This window comes from Antennarius striatus, chromosome 1, assembly GCF_040054535.1.
Source record: "Antennarius striatus isolate MH-2024 chromosome 1, ASM4005453v1, whole genome shotgun sequence".
Taxonomy (NCBI): Eukaryota; Metazoa; Chordata; class Actinopteri; order Lophiiformes; family Antennariidae; genus Antennarius; species Antennarius striatus.
In genome coordinates, this window is record NC_090776.1 from 28,714,241 (window position 1) to 28,731,162 (window position 16,922).

At 42.4% G+C, this 16,922-nt stretch overlaps 1 protein-coding gene across 8 annotated transcripts in view; it reads left to right on the plus strand.

Annotated features, from left to right (window-relative positions):
* Positions 1-50: 50 nt before the first annotated feature.
* myo5aa (myosin VAa) overlaps positions 51-16,922 on the plus strand; it is a 37,857-nt gene continuing 20,985 nt past the window's right edge. For 3 of the 8 annotated variants that reach the window (XM_068324477.1, XM_068324837.1, XM_068324902.1), the window contains exons 1-13: positions 51-264; positions 8,533-8,643; positions 9,125-9,296; positions 9,958-10,102; positions 10,520-10,676; positions 11,643-11,786; positions 13,081-13,162; positions 14,315-14,422; positions 14,657-14,763; positions 15,602-15,867; positions 16,079-16,160; positions 16,283-16,423; positions 16,716-16,841. In XM_068324477.1, coding sequence (XP_068180578.1) covers positions 238-264; positions 8,533-8,643; positions 9,125-9,296; positions 9,958-10,102; positions 10,520-10,676; positions 11,643-11,786; positions 13,081-13,162; positions 14,315-14,422; positions 14,657-14,763; positions 15,602-15,867; positions 16,079-16,160; positions 16,283-16,423; positions 16,716-16,841 — 1,668 coding nt within the window. In that variant the 5' untranslated portion in view covers positions 51-237. Of the gene's footprint in view, positions 275-3,296; positions 3,496-8,532; positions 8,644-9,124; positions 9,297-9,957; positions 10,103-10,519; positions 10,677-11,642; positions 11,787-13,080; positions 13,163-14,314; positions 14,423-14,656; positions 14,764-15,601; positions 15,868-16,078; positions 16,161-16,282; positions 16,424-16,715; positions 16,842-16,922 lie in introns of those variants that run through there. The other 5 variants (XM_068324400.1, XM_068324557.1, XM_068324640.1 and 2 more) reach the window with 4 other exon arrangements.

The following is a 16,922-nucleotide window of genomic DNA, read 5'->3' on the forward strand; positions in this document are numbered from 1 at the left end:
GTTGGATCGTTCCATCCAATAAAAACCCAGAATGCAAAGTGAGACGCCGAAACCTCAGCTGCAGCCTTCAGCTCTTCAGGTTATCATGGCGACAGGAGGCACATCTCTCCTCTGAATCCTCGCAGCGTGAAGGATTCCATCCTCCGCCACATGAAAACACAAACCCGGTCTGATGCAGCGAGCGGACCCGGCGGACATTTAGCCCAGATCGGACTGAGGACGTAGCGAGCGACGGTCATGGCCGCGTCAGAGCTGTACACAAAGGTAGAACCCTGTACGTTCATGTGTTGGTCCAGCAGCCCCCAGCCTCTACGTGTTTAGGACGTGTCCAAATATACTGTTGATTTGAAAAGCAACTCTGGTTTTGATGACGAATGAATGAAAATGATTGTTCAAAAAAAAACAAAAAAACAAAAAACAACAACAACACAAAAACGTGTTCGTGTGTGTTAAACCAGCGGAGTGGGTGTAGATGCGACAGATTCTCCCAACACTGACTCCATCAGAAGACATTGTTGTTGTTGTTGTTGTTGTTGACATCATCATGCATTTGGTCACATATTCTGTAAACGACATCCACTCCTTTGGACCTTGACACAGTCCCCTACTCGAATGATGCAAAGGCGGTGCCAGCCATCATGGAGGCTCTGCTTGTCGCATTTTCAAATCAAATCTGATGTTAAACCAGGCAGCCTGATCTAAATTGATCGATGACAATGATTTTTTTTTTTTTAATTAAATTTTTATTACTGTTGTAGCCGATTCCGTAGGATGAGAGCCGAATCCTGTAGGCTGGGTATCACTGAGATGCTGCAGCATCCAGGGAGTGTAGCCTCCTTTAGCATCCTGGATGCTGACACCAGCAGAGGCCCAGAAGCATCAGCTTCAAACCCCCAGATGGGAATGTTATAATGCTGACTGGAAGGACTGGCTCACTCAAGACTCACAAGATCGAAGGGCTGCTGCGGTTGTGTTTCTATTATTGCAAATCAAGGCAAAAGGTGTGTGTGTGTGTGTGTGTGTGCTGTGAATGTGTGTGAGGGAGGAGGGTGTGTGAGATGAGTCACCCATCCCCCTACTTTGGAAGCTGCATTCAGCCTGAACAAGGTTGTGACGGAGGAGAAACGTGACCGTGTGAGTCCTGATGATGAGGAAGATGCCACCTGACATGATGAGTTAGCGAAGTGTGTATGTGTGTGTGTGTGTGTGTGTGTGTGTGTGTGTGTGTGTGTGTGTGTGTGTGTGTGTGTGTGTGTTTATATACAGCAGATCCGATCAGACTGGATCTGTGGCTGAGGATGAGTCGATTGATTTTTTTTTTTTTCAAACTTTGAGATTTATCCCTGCACACATTCACATTTAACAACATTTGTGCAATAATCATGAAGAATAATCACAAAATAGAAACACTCAGGCATGAACAAGTCTTCATTCTGTACCACACTCATCCTGGGAAGAATCGTACAAATGCTTTTAATTTATCTGCGAAAGATTAGGCGTTAAGCTTGGGTGCAATGATGCGATATCCATGTTAGAATTTGAAGGAATTTTGCTAAGACATTAGAATTTAATTTGCAATCACTCAGTTCTTGGTGGCCATGGTGGATGGATTGTCTGCTCTGTTAAACTGTTTTCTAGTGGAAGAAATGAATCCAGGACCCAAACGTACCCAAAGATTGATTGAAGACCAGGTTCACGTTTGTAGTTTTTTCTTTTTGGTTTTTTTTTTTTTGCTCTCATCTCAACTTGGCTTCATCACATGATGAGTGTCCCAAAGAAGGAATTTACAATTTCATCCAATAAACATCGTTTTAATTGAGGTGAAAGACTATTTTGAAACCTTGCTATTGTGACATACTTTATTTTTAAAAAATTTTTAAAAAGCTGATATCATGTCCCACCCTGTGATTTTCTTTTTCCTGCACAGGGATTGAACACTTTGCACTTTGTGCGTATGAGTCAGCCGTGTAGATGCTTATTGAGTGGGTCTGGGCTGCTTGGAAACATGCACACACACACACACACACACACACACACACACACACACACACACACACACACAAATGCACATACAGCAAGAGATTCTGCTCCAATCTACATTTGGCTCTGAACTCCAGCACAGAGAGAGGTGAGTCAGACGTGAAGGCGGGTTTTATAGGTCGTAGAAGAAGAAGAAGAAGAAGAAGGGCGAAATAAAACATTGTGAAAATTAAGTGATTCTATTTAAACCCACACATTCTTTTATTAGACGTCTACTTCGTCCACTCGACCAACGCTCACCACGTCAATCAAATCAGGAGTGAAGCTCGCAGAAGTTGGTGGATGTGAAAACAGTAAAACACGATAGTAATTTGTAATTCACCTTCCATAAGAGTTGAGTCAGGATGAAGAAGTGTGTGTGTGTGCAGATGGCTGCTCAGCCCTCGGTCATGTGAGAGGAGCAGGTGTTTCCGTCAGCAGCTGGCGGAGAGAAGAAACACCTGCTGGCCCATCACTTGTTCTGATGTTGCTTCGCTGAAATATTTCAACATCTGTTAGACGTTTTGCACTGCGAGTTTCTTTAGATATTCATGGTCCCCAGAGGATGATTACTTTGTGACCACCCTAACCTTCCCTTTTAAGCCACCATCAGCACTAATACCATTCCCATGAGCCTCGGCTGTACTCTGTGTAGTGAACTTCTAGCATACCAACATGCAGGACATTGTAAATAGCAGTTTATGTAGATATGCTGCGTGACATAGCCATGATGCTTATGTGCTACAGTAATAGATGGAACCGCTGCTGGTGCCAAGCCTAGCATTTTTATCTAAGTTGTTTTTATTTTCTTTCCAGCTGTAATTTAAAGCATGTGCATTAGATTACTGAGATAACCCACTTAAAGTAATTGCGCAGTCATGTTGCGTCTGCTTTGGCATGTAGTCGCTCATCCTGTCATATAGAAGCAAACACACCGAGGGCGACCGCCCAGTTTATAGATAATATCTGATATTTTACCATAACGTCTGTTGTCAAACCTGTAAAATTTAAAATACAACAGTCACATTAACAGAGTGAACTTTTTTTTTTTAGTTTAATTTTTTTTTTTCCTCAAAGGAAATTAAAGAACCGTTTCGTTCCATCACACCATGCTTCTGTCAGACAGTTGTTCTACTGGGGGCCAAAGCAGTGGTTTGTGGGAAAGTCATGTTTTCCTGATCTGAGCATCTGTCTGCCTCACAGCTCATGTGATTAAAAAGAAGGAAGTCCGGATGTTTGATAGACAACAGGAGCGGCCAGTCGTCTGTCACCGGGTAGGGAACTGTGGGAGTCGTAGGTCAGCGCTACTCGTGTCTGCGGGTACAATGGGAAGGTTTCATTCAGCAGCGACGTGCAGCTCAGAGCTCAGTCAGTCTGGTCTTGTGTTGTGTGGCTGGAGGCGTCCAGAAAACCATGAACTGCGAGACTTGATAAAGAGACGAGATGAACCGGGAGTTGGAGTATATGTATGTCCAAGTAAGTTCTTTTAATCTTCTGCTAAATTCATCCCAATTCATCCATTCATTGATGAAGAGGACAAATGGCATTAGAAACGCTTCTGAGACTGTTCCAAGAAAATTACCTTTTGAAAGAGTTTGAGTTCAGACAAGCTGTTCATCTTTGTGTTCTTCATTTGTTAGTGATCTCTAAGGTTGGGTTTTTGTGTTGATGCTGTTGTATCACCATTGGCCAAGCGGCACCCGGTCCCGACACACCCTGCTTCTGCATCTGTGTGACCAGAACCAACAAGACCTGGCTTTTTTGTTGCTGCTGTTGTTTTCTAACTGATGTAAAGTCCTCGTTTCAGAAATCAGTTGCCGTCATTTCAACTTTGTCTTAAGCTTGGTTGTCTTTGTCATCTTTATCTCTCTCGCCACCTTGTTGGAAATAATGGAGAAACTATATTTTATCCCACTGAACAATAATCCAGCTACGTGCTATCCTTCTTCAGCTATAAAGACCATGTAGGTAATTATTCAACAGGTTGCCTGTTGGCTTTTGCAGGTCGTACTGTATGTAGCGGCAAAGAGAATCAAAATTTTGCCAAAGAGCCAATTATCTTTGTTCTTTCAATTTTATTGTTAATATATCTTTTAGACAAAAGGATGTCAATATGCTGATTGTCTTTCACTGACAATGAAAGACACGGATCAGAGTTTAATGAGCAACTCTGATCCGTGTAAACCAGTGGACGTTGGGTTTTGCTGGTCACGCCGTGAGCGTCGGCAGGGTTTCTTAGCCCAGCTCTCCACCGGCTCTGAGATGTCTATGTCTTGGCGTCACGCTGTGTCTGTCCAGCTGAGCAGAAAAACAGCCGATCCTCACATGAGCGGCATCATGTGATGAGGCCTCGGCAGTCTGGGACTCCAATGACGGCTTTGCTGGGAATAGAAGAGCAAAACAGTCTTTGCGCACCGCTGCAGCCGTCTAGTTCTTTACTTTCTGCCAGCCTGTGATGCTAAACGTTTTTAACTTTTTAAGTTTTAATCTGCTGTGTTTCCACTTGATTCACGTTAAAAAAAAAGTTGAAAGACGATGATAATAAGTTTGACTTCGTTTTGACCTCAAAGTCTCAGACATCATTCTATTTTTTTGCCTCTTATTTTTCCAGGGAGGTTTTTTTGCGTGATGGTTGGTTTATCGACAGGATTAGGCAGAAGCTACAAAGCGGGTCTAGGTTTTTATTTTTCCATTTTCTCAGACATTATAGATATTTTCTACAATGGAACCAGTATCTGTTAGTTTGTGTCGATCCAATTAAAACTGAGGATGCATCTGGAATTTCTGCGTAGGGTTAATCTGCTCTGTAATTGATGGTAACAGGGCTGTCGTTTTGATTCTGGATAAGGCTTGACTGAATTAAAGGGGATTGGGCCGTAAAAAGCAGAGAACATCCCACGTCCTTTTCGCTGGTGATGAAAGTGAACCCATTGTCCAACAGGTCATACAAACACACTGTGTGATGTATTCTATTTTTTTTTTTTAAAGAAAATCAGCCGATTGACATCAGAAAGAAGTTCTCTGATAAACCTTGAGGTGTTGGCGGGCGTGAACGCTGAGAGCGTCACGGCAGGACGCGGCGTCTCCTCTGAACTCTGAGCTCAGCATTTGCAAGGTGACGTCTCTCTAATCTGTAGTTGGCTTGAAGATTTGTAAACACATCTTAAGGATGCCCGCCCCCACACCCCCAGCACGCATGACGTCTCGCAAACACACACACAAACACACACACACATGTTCCCAATGTCCTGATCTCTACAACCTCCAAACCTCAGTCTGTCTCTTGCAGAGGCATCGCTGTCGGATCGAGAGCTGATGGTAAGCAGTGGCAGCTATTCTCTACCTCTTATACAGGTGTAGCTCCCCTTTAAAGGTATGCAGACTGAACCTCCTATCAGCGGGGAAACCTGACCCCGTCAGGATGCACGTAGCAGCTGTATTTTGTGTGGGATGGATGAGAGGCAGACAAAGCTCCTCCACAACGTTCGGTCTTCTACCTGCGTTGTCGATGTAGAGTGGTTTGAAAATCCCACTCCCGATTTCTTCAGTTTTTGGGGTACATCTCGTAAAATTGAACCTATATTTAAGGGGATATGAGCTTACATGTCATCATGTAAGCAATACCTGCTGTCATGGTAACACGTCGCTATGTGAGAATGTATTGAAATCCGGGTGTAGTTGACTGCAATAAGATTAGGTGGTGTTAATTCCTGAGTTAGTCTAATCTGGTTTTAATCTTTTGTCTCAAACCAGGATTAGCAGGAGTCATCTACTTTCACCAGCAGAGCTGCTGACAGACTTTTATCATTCAGTATGAGACATGTCTGAATATCTGTGCTCTGTTTCTGTATCTGTGATGCTGCCATGTCAGTAAATAGTTCCATGATGTCTCCCATACATCCCGCTTCAAAGCACTGATGTATTGTGATTGTCAGTGTCCGTCCGTCCGTCCGTCCGTCCACCAAATCTCTTCGTAACCGTTAGATAGATGAAACATTAAAGCACAAAGGGGATGAAAATGAGATGATGACCTTGACCTTGAGACAACTAGGTCGAGGTCAAAATTCAGCTTTGTACACTCAGGACCCGGATCAGTAGGTCAGAGCGCTAGCTTTCATCTTTGACCTATGTAAGTAGGTCAAGGTTTCACGTCTCCCTCTTCAGTTTGTGCGAATCACAGATTAGTTTGATTCGTGCTTCTTGGCTGGAAAAAAAAAAGAAGCAAATCAAAGGTGTGATCGGAGCGAGATCACACTGAACGTGTCGCTATCCGTCGCTAACTAGATCACCGTTTTCTGACTGCGTGCAGGGGGAAGTAGACAAGTGTGTGTGTGTGTGTGTGTGTGTGTGTGTGTGTGTGTGTGTGTGTGTGTGTGTGTGTGTTCTTCATCCCCCTTCTCTTCCTCAGCCAACACACCAGCCTCCCTGCCATCCACCCCTCCCTTAGGCGGACTGAGAGGCCGATCTCTGACTCATCGCAAGTCCAGCATGTTTGATTGTAAAGGATTAAGTGTGTGTGTGCGCGTGTGTGCGTGTGTGTGTGTGTGTGTGCGTGTGTGTGTGGTTGATTAAAATAGCAACATCGAGTTTAGAGCTGGATCACACCTCAGAGAATTTCTTCTGCTACTTGGCACACTTCTTGATTCTCATTCTAGACACACACACGCACACACACACACATCTGTTTCTCACATCAGACATCTATGTGTGTGTGTGTGTGTGTGTGTGTGAGTGTGTATGTGTGAAACATGTTGGTGTGTGTTTATTTGAGCATTTTAAATTAACGTCCAGGTTTCTTTTCGGTCACAAAACAGACTGAGATGTCGATCCTGATTCTCTCCTCCATTATTCATTTTAATCTGATTGTGTGTTTCCTTTGACCTTGTTGTGTGTCTGATAGGGTGTGTTTCTCTTTGTGTAAAGTGGTGGAACTATCCCACCCTGTATGCTCTAACCATCGTGATCACGTCAATAAAGGATAAACTGGGATAGCCTGTGGCCTTTGGAGAGAAACGCTCCCGGTCACGCTGTGGATTCGCAGACGACAAACACACACATTTAGTATTTTGTTGGTGGCGATTTGTTTGAAATGGAGTTAAGAAATCATTCCAATGCCTTAACTCTGATTTCCATCTTTTCTTCTTTGTTCTCTCCTCAACACAAAGAGAGTGAGTGGAAGGTCGATGATGTCACTATTCAGATGATTGATGATGGAACGGACGATCGAATTCGCTGGCGTCTCTCTCTCTCTCCCACTGAGACCCTCACACACTGAACCCTTTTATTCTCGCGTCCTTAAAACCATCCCCAGCAGTTTACGCAAGAAAACCAGAGGAAGCGGTGGAATCCTAGTCAGATGGATCATCAGCGTCATGTGCTTCGGCCGTCTGTGGCTTCATCAAGAAAGCATCTTTCAGACTCCGCATTAATGGCTCTCTGTCTTTTACTTGCATTTACTTGAATCGGGTCACGTAGTCGTTAATATCCTGATTTGTGTTGGGATACATGTATGTGTGCATCTTAAGCCCTGAATGACGCTTTTTGTAAAGAAAGAAAAGGATTACGGTACTTGTAATCTTTTCTAATAAGTAATCATTTCCTTTTTGACTTTGTCTCTCGTGGACCCGAGTGAAATAAGCTCACATAAAATAAATACGAACTAATCCCAGCTGCAGCGACATGAAAACACAATCCCACTACCGCCCTCGTCCTCTAGGTCGGTGTTCTGGATTCCTCATCCATGTGACCGCCAGTGTTCATCACCGCTTTCCCCCCAAATGTCGCTGATCAGCTGATTCCCTCTGGTCACAAGTCTGTAAGAAACAGATTTATAGTGAAGGGCTTTTGGTTCACGTGTGTGCTTTTACATCTCTGGCCACAGCTGCATTCAACCCATGAAGTTCTGATGAAAAATAATACCTTCCCATCCGTATTGTTAACTTCTGAAAGCAGTTACCTGAGGACGATCCACTTTAATTTAACAAACTGACATGAATTAATAATGAAGATCACACTGGAGTTTTTTCAATATCATGATATTTAATAAAATATGCTAACCTATTTAGGTTTGTTGTTCTATAGTGAAAAATACACTTTTTATGCCGTTGTCCATTGAGACTTGTACCTGTTTGTGAAGAAGTGGTAATACTGGAGCATATCCATGATATAGATTCCATATTAATTCCAGTGGCCTATAATATAATAAATAAAATAAAATAAAAGTGCCCAGTGTTTAATGAGGTCATCCTGCTTAGCTTGTCTAGTTCAGGTGTAAAGTTTTATCAGTAGAATCTCCAGATCATATCATTATTTTTATTTTATATTATTTATTTTTTTAATAAAGTTTTATAATTTTAAAGATTATGATATGTCATATTTATTCTAACAGTCAAAATCAGTGCTGAGCCGAGGTTTAAGCATCACTTTAATCTTCCGTAATGATGCAATACGTGTACAATTCCTGCAAACTCCTAAAATATAAAAACACTTCATTTCATTTTTCTTGTCTCTCAGTGTGCGCGGGTGTGGATCCCGGATACAGAGGATGTGTGGAAGTCTGCCGAGCTGACCAAGGACTACAAAAATGGCGACTCTTCCCTGCAGCTCATGTTGGAGGATGGAACAGTAAGAACAAAAAGACGATGGCGTGGGAAGGAATTAGTCACTCCTGTCTGCTCATTTTTTGCGGTCACTCCTTCTCGGACTCATTCATGGCTGATGGTCTCACCATCAACAGTTTACACAAATGAGAACAGCCTGCAATGATTCCCCAAAGAGTGTTTTAGATGTATGGCAGTAACCGAATGCTTAGAATGCAAACAGCCAGCAGCTCATTGCACTATTCTTTTTAATTTATGCACGCTGCTGGAAAATCGTTTTCTATATTGCTTTTGATGATCCAATGTTAATATAGCAGCAAAATCATGCTGCTTATTTAAGGCCAAGTTCTTTCATTTTGTTAGGGTTTGTGGAGGTGGCTCTTTTTAATTGTTGATTAATGCAATATGCCTAATTATAAAATTCTAAACTGAAATGAGAAAAGCTGCCCCATCAGTCTCATTGTTCAGTGAGTATGAACGTAGCAACTCTCCTGTTTCGTCTGCAGAGCATCCAGCACACATTGGACCCCACCACCAAGAATCTGCCTTACCTGCGGAACCCTGACATCCTGGTGGGGGAGAATGATCTCACGGCGCTCAGCTACCTCCACGAGCCGGCCGTGCTGCACAACCTCAAAGTCCGCTTTGTCGATTCCAAGCTCATCTACACTTACTGTGGTAGGTGGGGCTGTAACTAACCAATGAGGATCCACCGTGAGTTATCAGTGATCTAACGTGAAATCCTCTGTTTTAACTTCATTAACTAGGAATATTTCATGAATATTAAAAAAAATAGTGATGGAGGATCAGTGAAACAGATTTAGTAACATTCCTTTTTACCAATAATCTTAAATGAGCAAATTTCAGTTCAACATATGACATTTTGGTTGTGTACCTGCAGTTAGCAGGTACAAAAAAAACATATACAATTTTTTTCTGGTTTTATTTACTGGCTCCATTATAATGTTCTGTCTGTTACAGATAATTTGTCTCTGTAAAAAGCATGTCTGTGTCTCTTCCTACGTGAATATTTATCTTTAAATAAGTTGAACAATCAGGTAAAACACAGATAGTTTAATATCAATGAAATGCTGCAGATAATAAAATGTAATTTATTTTTTAATTGTTGTGTCTGTTCAACAAGCAATTTTATCATTACTCCTTTGGGAACTGTGTAATTGAGCTGTTGTGAGCTCTCCACCTGCTTGAGTCCGCTGTCCAATCAGAGCGTGTGTTCTCCTCACCAATCGGAGGTTGTGTGGTTTTAAACGGGGACCTTCGGTTTCCGGCTGCTCGGTTTAGAAAGAAAAAATCTGTGTGTTTCACCTCTGTGTCACAGGAATCGTTCTGGTGGCCATCAACCCATATGAGACGCTGCCCATCTACGGCACAGACATCATCAACGCCTACAGCGGTCAGAACATGGGAGATATGGACCCACATATCTTTGCTGTGGCAGAGGAGGCTTACAAACAGATGGCCAGGTTTGTGTGGCTGGTTCCAGTCTCCTTGTTGCTCAGCCCTCCCTCTTCGGGGTTTGTAGGTCAAAGCTGAGCCAGAAATAGGCTCGAGGTGGTCTCACTGTCTCTGTGCTGCTTGACTTTTAAATCACTCACACACACACACACACACACACACACACACACACACACACAGTCACACTACTTCCTGTAGGGCTGCACAATGAATCAAATTTATAATCTACATGAAGGAATAACATCTAGTGTCTTGACTTCACCTGGCCAGTGCACATGATACCCAGACTTCACCAGTCGCTATGTTGATCACCACTGAATGTAAAGACTCGTCTATGAGGAGAACAGATACGCCTTCACCATGATTAAGTTAGCTCATGAAAGATATTTCTCTTGTGTGCTTTTGTTTTTCTTAACCCCGGTAAGGGATGAGAGGAACCAGTCCATCATTGTGAGCGGGGAGTCCGGTGCAGGAAAGACGGTATCAGCCAAATACGCCATGCGATACTTTGCTACAGTCAGCGGGACGGCCAGCGAGGCTAACATAGAAGAGAAAGTCTTGGCTTCTAACCCCATCATGGAGGTGAGGGGGAAAGTCTTTTGATATCAAAATTCATCCTAATTATCAGTTTTCTTCAGTTTTCGGTTTCTCAACCACACTGCCTTTATGCTCTTGAGCTGATGGGTGCTGCAATAACACGGGTCATATCCTGAACTCCGTGAATTTTGCATTACTTCCTGCAGAGTCACACACACACACACACACACACACACACACACACACACACACACACACACACACACACACACAGTGAGAGTTGGAGACTTTCCTGTGCCCATATGTCACTATTTCCTCCCCTCCTCCACCTTCTTCCACTCTTGCCCTCCCAACCACCGCTTTTTACCTCAAGCCAATCACAGACAAGCTTGCAGAATGAATAGAAACCTTTATTTTCCTTGTAGTGGTGTCACGTCAGCCTCGAAGCCTGGATGCAGAGTAGATGGTTGCATCAGCTTTTCCCGTGTTGCAAAAACACCAGTGTGTGAGAGAGCGATGCAGGCCGAGGCTGGAATACCTGCGCCGCTGAAAGACTCCTTGTCTGCAATGAAGAAACCGAGTGTTTGGTCTGAACTCACCCAAAAGTCTGACTTAACTCTTCTCATGCCAGTTTGTCGTTTATCTGGGGTGTATCAGCGGTTGTGTGTGTGTGTGTGTTTGCTTGCAGCCACACCCATCTGTAGACCATTCACCACAAGGGTCATTGATCAGTTACGTTTATTGAACTAAGGCTAAAGATATTGGCCAATGAAAAGGTAGCTCAGTTGGAAAACCCCATTGACAAACCTGAGTCATGTCCGTGGAAAACAAGACAATTTACTAAAATGCTCGTGTCTAAAACATTTTTTCAACGATGAGTGCAATGTCAACTTGAATCCAAATTGCATTTCAATAATAACACCGTTTTGCTCCATCTAATTAAAAACCTTCATCACGATATTTTTTTATTTTTTTGTGTGTGCATTTTTTGATTTATCTCCTGTCTCTTAGGCCATTGGAAACGCCAAGACAACTCGTAATGACAACAGCAGCCGCTTTGGAAAATACATTGAGATCGGCTTCGACAACCGCTACCATATCATTGGTGCCAACATGAGAACATATCTGCTGGAGAAATCACGAGTGGTGTTTCAGGTGAAAGTCATTCTTTTTATATGAATTAGTTATTTTGGAGGCATTAGGTAGTGCTAACGTTTCTATAATATACGCACTATTTTTTTTAAAGCAAAGACTAATGAAGATAGTGTTAGTGGTGACAAACAGATGGCCGAGCTCCCCCACTAACTCTGATCGTATGTTGAGCATTACCTGTAGTCGTGTAAAAAGTCTTTTTTGTTTTATAAGACATTATTGTTGTTATCAACATCGGTATGTCAGTCAGACACACATGCACTCACATGAACACACACACACACACACACACACACACACACACACACACACATGCACTAGCACGAGCAATGTGTTCAGTAGGAGTCATAAAAATCACAACCAGTACCAACGGTCTGTCTGGCCCTGGTGTTCGTTTGAGCAGAAGAAGAATGCAGCAGTAATTTCCTTGTCTACAAAGAAAAGGATGAGGAAACAAAGACCCCTTACCCACAATCCATCTGTCACGCTGGCTTACACCAGGACAAAGAATTTCCTCCCTAAATCATCATCTGTTCCTTATCCTTCTCATCCGATTCTTTTTTTTTAAAGCAGCTTGACAAATAGATTTAAATTTGTTTTTCTGAATTATTTCATTCCATGTTTGCACACTTCTGCCCATTCCTGTTCAGATGATATTTGCCTACTTTTCTCTTATATAACTGTATTGTATATCTAGCGGGTGTATTTGTTCACTGGTGGAACCAGTAGGGCAGTGTCAAGATAAAGAGGAATGTTTTACACCAGTGTGCACACACACACACACACACACACACACACACACACACACACACACACTCCACAGTCACAGACAGAGCTTTAGAGGAATGAGGATATTGGTGTAGAAACATGATCAGTTCCCTGCTCACATTTTTCACCCGTTTGGCTCTAGTGCCACCTATTTATCGGCTTGTTTTTTCTATCTTCAGCTGCAGGTGCACACATTTAGGACATAAGGAAGAGGGTTGTGTGCGTCATCTTTTTAATATAAAAAAAAATAAACAGGCTACATATTGTTTTCGTAAAATGAACGTGTGTTTCAAAGATATCTGTTGACATGACTTTGAGAAAGCATTAAATACTGTTCCAGTGGAGCTTCCGAGTGTTGAGACGTTGAACTTTCTAAATACAGAGCTCATTTATTCAGACGCTGGTGGGGCTTATACCCAGGGAAAATGGTTCGTTAGAGGGTAAGTCTTGTCTTCACGTGCTCGGTTAGGTCAGTTGAGCCTGGTGCAGGTCAACGTGTGCACAATATGATCTTTATGCTCTCTTGCAGGCTGATGACGAGAGGAATTACCATATCTTCTATCAGCTCTGTGCTTCATCCCATCTACCTGAGTTCAAGAGTCTGAAGCTGGGTAAGTGTTGTCATGCATTCATACGCCCGTACGTACTCACACTTCAAACAAGTTTGCCAGTCTTAATGTCACGCTATAGGGGGGAGCAAGCTGCCGACCCCGTATGAATATTGACTTACCTCATCCACTTGGCAAATACGTTATTTATACGAAATGAGCAGTGAATAGAGAGACTCTATGCCCAGCAGGAAAGCCAAAAATCATCTCTGAGTCATGGCTAATTTAATTTTAATTTACGTGTTTCCTGATAGAGTCATCCATATGAGAACCATGTTAGCAACAACGTCTCCTAACTGCTGCTGATCTGGACCCACAAAGGAATCCTTATATTATGAGAACCTCTCTCCCCCACACGTCCGATGGAAATGAACCACATGAAGGTTTCTGAGGAGCGCTGCCAGATATCAGATTATACATCGGGTTAGATGCGCCAAAGTCATTGACTGTGACTGAACAGGCTCTCATACAGAGCACTCCCACTGTGGGTCTGCACCTGCTCATCCTAGTCATGACACACACACACACACACACGCACACACACACACACACACACGCACACAGCTGCTGTCTTTTCCTCTCATACAGGCTTCCTGTCTCAGTAAATGGTGTGCTTGTCACATCATCTCAGCGTCTTAATACAGTGGTGTTTATTAAGACGCTGATTCCAGAACAGTTGAACAGACGAACGTTCTTACGCAGAAGTGTTCTACGTTTCTTAAACAAACCTGAGCCGCTTGTAAAATAATGAGATTGTGTCTGCGTGTCGGTGGATCTGAGAGTTTATGTAGGCTGTATTGTTTGAGCGAGTCAAGATATTCCCCCTCACTTATGCAATGAGCAATTCATAAATTGTTAACAATTAATAAATTAATAAATAAATAAATTTAATAAAATTAATAAATAAAATAAACAGTTAATTAATTAATTAATTAATTAATAATATAAAATTAATAAATAAAATAAAAAATAAAGTAATAAATTGTTCTTTAGTCGGCCCTTTTGGGCCAACTACCGTAGATGTCAGGTAGACCTTATGCTTCAGAAATACAGGAGCGTGTTCTTCCACTGCAGGTCTGCATGGACAGAGTGGATGGAAGATGTTGTGACTGTGTGTTTGTGTTTGTGTTTGTGTTTTTGTTTTTGTCCGCTCAGGCAACGCAAACAACTTCCTGTACACCATGCAGGGCCGCAGCCCCGTTATCGATGGTATAGACGACACCAAGGAGCTTTCCAACACTCGCAGTGCCTTCACACTGCTCGGTAACACACGCCTCTTCACATTGAAGTAAACGCATATTTGTAATTGTAATATAATATGAATAGTAAAAAAATAAAATAATATGAATAGTAAACAAATAAAATAAAATAAAAACCACACAGAATGTAAGAATAGAATCCCTATTTACGGCTACCACTAAAGACTAATGATGGTACTGTAGTGGTAGTCACAGCTTACCATTAACTATACAGTATTGTCTGTGTTTCCCTTGGCAGGTATCAATGAGTCCTATCAGATGGGGTTGTTCCGGGTTTTGGCTGCGATTCTTCATCTGGGAAACGTGGAGATAAAGGACAGAGACGCCGACAGCAGCGTCATTCCTGTAAGGGGAATATTTCTACTGTTAGAGACGACATTAATGACTTTTTATCTTTACATTTCAACATGTTGGTTTGTGTTCGTATACTTATGGATGTAATTCCTTGTCTGGTTCTTTTTTATTGTTGTTTTGGGGGAAATTACTTAAGGGACCCGGGACTCGGCTTTTCCCTTCAGGGGTCGCCACAGCGAATCAGTGTCCTCCATCTACCCCTGTCTTCTGCATCCTCTTCTGTCACACCAACTACCTCCTTGTCCTCTACTCTGCAGTTTTTCTTCAGTCACCCCAGTGTACAGATTGAATTTTAAATTAAACTAATTTAAACAGTTTAGGTCATAATTCATCCATACTTTTGCTTTCTTAAAACGTGGCCCTGAAGATGTGAACAGGATAATCTACCAGGTTTCTCAGGTTTCTGGATATGGACCATTCAGGTTTTTGGGATTTTTTAATTTTTTTTCACCATATTTCAGATTACGTATTGTGTTTTTTAATTTGTGGTGTAAACAGTGTTGGGGAGTCAGAAAATGGGAATAGATTTGGTGAAAGCATGTGTCACTGGGTTACAGATAGGAATTTTCCTGCTGCCATAGGAGTGCATCCTGGTTTTGCAGGCTTGTCACTCAACCACCCCAGCTAAATACCCCTCCTTCCAGCTCATGAGATACGATTTTATTGGTGCTTTACACCAACTGGTTCGCTTTCTATCTTGTCTATAACAGTACAAGAATAAAACATGACGTATTTCATTATCCATTAGCTGTTGGGTGACTTGGGGTGATGATCAGAGTCTCTTTTTTTGTGTGTGTGTGTGTGTGTGTGTGTGTGTGTGTGTGTGTAGCCCAACAATCACCACCTGGCAGCATTCTGTGAGTTGGTGGGTGTGACCTACCAGGACATGACTCAGTGGCTGTGCCACAGGAAGCTAAAGACGGCGACGGAGACCTACATCAAAACCATCCCCCGCCTGCAGGCCACCAACGCCCGCGACGCCCTGTCCAAACTTATCTACGCCAAGCTCTTCAACTGGATTGTGGAGCACGTCAACAAAGCCTTAATCACAAATATGAAACAGCATTCCTTCATCGGGGTCCTTGATATCTATGGGTATGTCTGCGAATTCATTAAAACACCGTGATTAAATGTAGTGGTGATGTCTCGCCGTTGTCCTGTATCTAAAACACACAGGAAGTCACTTTGGGAATTATTAAAACCAAAAAACAATAGAAATGATTGGCCTAAGTTGTAATGAGGTCATTTAAGTGATTGTCTTCGGTGTCATCCAGCTGTTCTCTGCTCTCTCTCTCTCTCTCTCCAGGTTTGAGACGTTTGACATCAACAGCTTTGAGCAGTTCTGTATCAACTACGCCAACGAAAAACTCCAGCAACAGTTCAACATGGTGAGCAGCGTGTGGTTTATCTGATGGCAAATTCACCTGTGTCACATGTGACTGACTGCATGGATAGATGACGTGTGCAACTCAACCCCCACGTACATGTGTGTGTGTGTGTGTGTGTGTAGCATGTGTTCAAGCTGGAGCAAGAGGAGTACATGAAGGAGCAGATCCCCTGGACTCTAATCGACTTCTATGACAATCAGCCCTGCATCAACCTCATAGAGGCGAAGATGGGAGTCCTGGACCTGTTAGATGAGGAGTGCCGGGTACCTTTCTTCCACTTCATTCCATACTTTTGTAATGTTTTAAATAATCTATGTTACACACACTTGTTAAGTTTCTTGATATGTCAAAAAGAAAGACGGACCAGGAATCTTTTCAGTCCTTCAAGCGATCTGGTCTTCAAATCTTTGACTTTAACTGCACAAGATGAAATTACTTCTCAAGTCTTAATAATAATAATAACACAATAATATGTTGGGAGCATTGAAATGTTCAGTTTTGTTGTGTTTTACAAGCAAACTTTTACACGTCTCTACTCATCTATTTCTTCAACAGATGCCAAAAGGCTCGGATGATTCCTGGGCTCAGAAACTCTACAACACTCACCTGAAGACCTGCTCTCTCTTTGAGAAACCACGCATGTCCAACCGCGCCTTCATCATCCAGCATTTTGCTGATAAGGTGGGCATGAGCAACTTCATTTCTGGCTACATGTCTAATAATTTATTAAATTGTTACTGTAATTGTTTTGTATTTTTTAAA